General features: G+C 37.6%; 1 protein-coding gene across 1 annotated transcript in view; it reads right to left on the reverse strand.

Moving 5' to 3' along the window:
• Positions 1-299: 299 nt before the first annotated feature.
• Positions 300-5,492, reverse strand: part of PLCB1 (phospholipase C beta 1) — a 686,206-nt gene continuing 681,013 nt past the window's right edge. Inside the window, exon 32 of the mRNA XM_007452039.1 lies at positions 300-3,594. Coding sequence (XP_007452101.1) covers positions 3,367-3,594 — 228 coding nt within the window. The 3' untranslated portion in view covers positions 300-3,366. The remainder of the gene's footprint in view (positions 3,595-5,492) is intronic.

The raw sequence follows: 5,492 nt of genomic DNA on the forward strand, positions 1-5,492 counted from the left end.
TGTCAAAAAACTTTTGACAATTTTGCCTTCCTTAGCTTTGGTCAAGGAAGGAGGGGAGGAAGGGAGGATCCTGAATATGTGAGCAATGGGCAAGTTTAACGCCATTTCCGGAAGGAGGTGGTGGACTGATGGAATGATGACAACTGTGCCCTCCGACCCAAGCATTGCAGTCTCCTGATTTCCTGCACAGGCACTGATGTGCCCCATCAGGGTGGGCATTACTTCCCTAAAAAATGCTGCTCCCACCTACCTGCCCATCAGAAGAAGTTTGGCCCCAACACCACGAAATAACAGCTGGGTTGTGTTAAGAAATTTTTATTGTTTCCTTTGGATTTGTGATGAAAGCACATAAAATTACAAGTGGAAGAAACATCATGCCACAAAATTGCATAGAATTATTACAAAAATGTGAATTATGCATTTTAAATAATTTGAGATAGAAGAACCAAAATATGTACATTTTAAGAGCTTCAAATACTTTGTCCTATCTTTTTTCCTTCTGAAAAGGCAAAAGTCACAATGTCCAATCCATCACAAACAATATTTATACAGTGCACAAGCACAACATTAAATTCAAAGTAATGCAAGCAATGGCCCTTTCTTTCGAAATTATTTAATGACAGCTTATCTATCATAGGAGTATTAATTAATGTATGGTGATAATGAAATGGTAAAATGAACTGTTAAAAACCAAAAACACATGGCATGTCATTAGAACTTTGAAAATTCTCAGTACATGGCCCAAACCATGCTATTCTCAGTAGTGTAAGGGTATCATAGGGGCATAGTCTAATTTAATACACAGCTCTACTCTCTATTATAGGAAAAACCACAGTACAGAATTTCACACATTCAACAAAGAACAAGGCAAATACAGAAAGGCACAAAACTGCACATCATATAGACCCATTTTCTTTATCTTAGTCTATTTCAAGTAATATTAATGTTATTAAATGATAGTATCACTGTAGTAACTTCAATGATGCAAGATGGACAGTGTTACACGCTACCCCCACAACTGCAAAAAGTGTCATTGTACAGATATAAAAATGTGATTACAGGAAATGGCCAAATACAAACATATTGCAAAATGACTAGAGTCACTAAGGTAATGAAATCCAACTACCAAAAGAGTTTTGTGTAAGTCAAGGTTATTCAACTTTAGTCTATCTCTGGACTAAAATGTGATACAATGTTCTGTAATTATCACCATTACATTTGGTTATTAATGCTATTATTAGTTCCTTCTTCTGCAATTTTAGCCAGTCTGTTAATTTTGTTTATAAAAATGCAGCATTCTATTTTGACCATTCTTGCTTCCTTATGATTAATGCCTTTCTTTCAAGGTGCAAAAGTAGAATGATTTACAAAAGAGTTCTCATTCAGTGGAAGTTAAGTTTCATTAAGTGTCTAATTAACACCCTAAATCCTTTAGATCAAAATATAATCATCTCCAAAGGGGATGGGATTTTTTTCCCCCTTGTGTCTCCCTAGATGTGTTTTTTAATCAAACACTCCTTCCTAAGGTTTGAACTAAGCCCTCATTTTGATTAAAACTTAATTGTGATCCCTAGTTATTGCTTAAAGTTAAATAGAATAATTTCCATAAAAATATTAAATTTTTAAAACACAATTTTCAGGACACAACTAGTTTTTGTGTTTTAAAATGTTTTGCTAAGCTATAATCAGACAGGTTTAAAGTAAAATAAAACTGCACATCTTGCTTCAGGGCTTTAACTTCAATGTTCTTTGTGTTACTCTCTAAGTTATATTTTCCTCTATATAATTATTCTCTCTTACTTAAGACCTTTCAATAATGTTTTAAATCAGTTTCACCATAATATAATTTGTTTCTCCTATGCCACCTAACATAGGAACTTAACAAAAAGACAGTTAAGTGAATTAAATGTACATAGTAAATATATAATGAAAGATTTTTTTAATGTGAGAAATAAATTGAAATCTGTCAGATTTTAAAATTATGGAAGATACTAATACATTTCCATATTGCTGTCCTATACATTTTTGTATATTCTGACCATTAAAACAAGCTTAAAATACTTAAAATCCAGTTTTTGGTCTTACAAAATGTACATCAAAGTCATATTCTAAGTTCTCAATCTACCTCAACTTGCATCAAAGCCTCCATCAACTGTTTCTTAGAATTTTAATGTAATTTAATATCCACATAATGTAGATATTTGACCATTTTCTTCTCTATCGTTGCATTGGTTTTACGTCTTGTGGAAGAGATCTGGATTATTGCCAATTAAGAAACTCATATTCACACTCATATGAATGTGTGTGTGTGTGTGTATGTGTATGTGGTGTATATGTATGTACTTATATGGCTGAGTGCATACATATATACATGTAGATAACATACCATTTATATGTGGGTCTGTGTAGTCTCTAGATAAATATTTGATCTTTATCTCTATATTAAAAATAAATGAACCATAAAGAAAGTCAGACAGCAAAATAACTGCTGGAACCTATTCACTCTGATTGAATCTCTGCTCATCATACATCGGCTCAACTATTTTTATTCAATTAAAAGGATCTTTGTAGTTGTTTAATGATTTTAGGCCAATAACCAATGAATACCCAGACTTTGAGTGCAAATAGTCGACTCAGATAGCACACTGCCTGGAAGTGTGTGGCCAACTTGCTCACACAGCCAAATGTACAAGTCATGTTGCCAAGTCTGGGGATGGCTTTACTGGACAAGGACACAATCAAGGCAGAAAACCAGCTTATTTGAGTCACTATGGTATCCAATAAAGCCATGTCAGCAACAAATACACTGATGCCTCTATGATAAATAAATTAGCAAATTGCAAGCCGCCAGTGCTTGCAAAGCAAAGGATGAAACAATTTAATATGCATGTTAACTCGAAGATATGGTAGTTGAGGGGCAGTTAGGAAAAAAGATGCTCAAAGTTGGCTGTCCAATAGTGTTAAATAGTGCTATGCATTTCTCAACTATTTCTATTACTTTGACATACTTTACACCAGAGCTTCAACTAAAAACATGAGCTTGCTTTTCTTCAAAGAAGACGCTGTCCTTCATTAAATGTTCCATGGAGCCTGCAAGTTGCCTGCTTTGAATTTACTACTGGAAAGAAAACCAAAATCCCACCACATACATGCACTCTTCACTAGTAGACCTGCAATAGTTTCCACATAACACATGGAGCCTGGGTATGGGGAAGCTGAATGGATCCTTCTGGAACTCTCCCTCCAGTGTGGATTTTAATCTAAGGGATGCTTCTCAGGAAGATGCTCCTGGGCAGTGATCTTTGTAAGAGAGAGTCCGATGGAGCTGGAGTGGCCATGCGTGTTCTGAAGGCCAGGAAGAAACAATCACAGGGGAGTATCAAATTCTTTTCCTGGGTTTTCTCCTTCCAGCTTCTCACTGGAAGGAGGCTTGTGGTTCAGTTTTCCAGGGTCTGAGGTCAGCAGGGGAGGGGCAGAGCTGTGATTGCTGTCTTCACTGATCTTCCCTTTCATGGCTTCTTGCACGAATTCCAAAATCTCCAGAGGCAGCCTTTTGAACTTGTCTTGGTACTCCTGCTCTAGCTCCACCTGCAGCTGGGAGACAGCAAGAAAGAGGATGATTTTATGTCATTTAGGTTTCTATAACCACCCATGTAGAAACTCCTTGAAAGAGATGTGCAAAGAGGAGAGGGATCAATTAATTTTAATATCATGATGTGAAACTGAGGTTCGTTGGACATGTCATTTGTTCACAGCTAAAAGTCACCAATAGCTGAGGGTATCAAGGTCAGCCATGAATCAGGCTGGGAGAGCCACAAAGTCAATTGGAGTGGACAGACGGTCAAGGCGTGGGCTTTATGAAATGCAGCCTCATCCAGAGGCTGATTCTAACCAGGAGCTAAATGCATTTTACAAACTGAGTATACTCATATAGCCAACCTGAATTTCTATCTTCACTTCTTTTATCACCTGTTTATTCTGATTCCTTTTTTTCTTTCTAATTTTTATTTGCTTCATAAACTGTTTTACCTACCTTTTAAACTGCCTTCAAATTTATCTGTTTAATGCTCTGGAGAATTTTCAGACTTTTAAAAGTCACAGAACCCTTTCTTCAAATGCAGGCTTATGCTGGCCTCAGCCATAAAACAAGTAAAAGCTGGGCATCTGGTAGAAGTGGGGTGAGGGGCAGTGGGTGCTGCCTGCTAGGACGCTCTGCTGCTCAGAGCCCAGATGAAACCCAGGATTTTGAATAAAATTCTCTCTGCTTATTGAATGATAAGCAGGGAGCTTAATCTTAGATATGGCGTGAGAGACTAAATGCTTTTCCTAAACGCCCAAGATCTTGCATTTCTCAGCAGCTCCCGGGTGATGCCGATGTGGCTGGTCTACTTTGGACACACTGACGATCTTCCTGTCCTGGTTCTACTCTGAGCTCCCAATTCTACTTTTGGTCTCAATCCCGGCTGTATGTCCTCTATCTGCAGCTTCAGTGCAGTCTGGCCCCTGACCACCTGGGATGAAGACAGTCCTCAGGTCATCTGCCCTGCGGTGTCCTGACTCCCTTTCTTCAGTGCCAGCAGCTTGAGAACATCCCCTTTAGTTCAATTCCTTTTTATTCTCGCTTCTATGCCAGTGAAGTTTTTCCAAAATTAGTACAGATCAGTAATCCCTTATTATTATGTATTAAGTATTATGTATTAACTTTGCGAAACTTAAAAGAGATCAGTAATCCCTTATCTGCAATTCTAAAATCCCCAAAATTCTGAAATTGAGAAGTTTTTTATAAATTTGTAACAAAATCATTGACTTTGATGTAATGCTATTTATAATCCTTATTTAATCCCACTTCTTGTGAATGTCCATACCTGGTACTGTAGACATATTAATTTGTTTGATTATGAGGGTGACCTGGGCCCCCTTGGGATATAATGCTTATGGTATATGCATCATATTCCTTTTCTAAAATCAGAAAAATTATGAATTCTGAAAAACAAGAGGCCCCAAGAGTCTCGAATAATGGATTGTGGATCTGTTTGAATGAGCTTTTTTTTTTCCACATCAAAAAGTGCCTGATAAAAATGGCTTGGCCTGAGTATTGAAAGTCCCCTATTCCCTCCAAATATCAAATATTGGGTATTTATGAATATGTTGTCCTGGCATGTGAATTCCAATAAAGCAAGAAGGAAACACTCTATGAGAGGGATACCCACAGGGCCTGAGATTCACATTGCCATGATGTGGTAAAGGCACCTTCACACACAGCTCCACCCTCAGCACTGGGGACAACCCTCCGGAGCATCAGATATAAGAAGGCAATGGCCAGTTTCTCCCCAGGTGGGGCTTTTACACTAACACACTCTGGCATAAGTGAAATCTCAGCCTGGTGTCTGACAGTTTCCATTTACCACCATTCAGACCTCGTCATGAATTTGTCTCAATTTTAGTTCAGCAACACATGCAGTTAAAGTTTCATTTCCAAAAAATGTAGGGAA

This window comes from Lipotes vexillifer, unplaced genomic scaffold, assembly GCF_000442215.2.
Source record: "Lipotes vexillifer unplaced genomic scaffold, Lipotes_vexillifer_v1.1 scaffold257, whole genome shotgun sequence".
Taxonomy (NCBI): domain Eukaryota; kingdom Metazoa; phylum Chordata; class Mammalia; order Artiodactyla; family Lipotidae; genus Lipotes; species Lipotes vexillifer.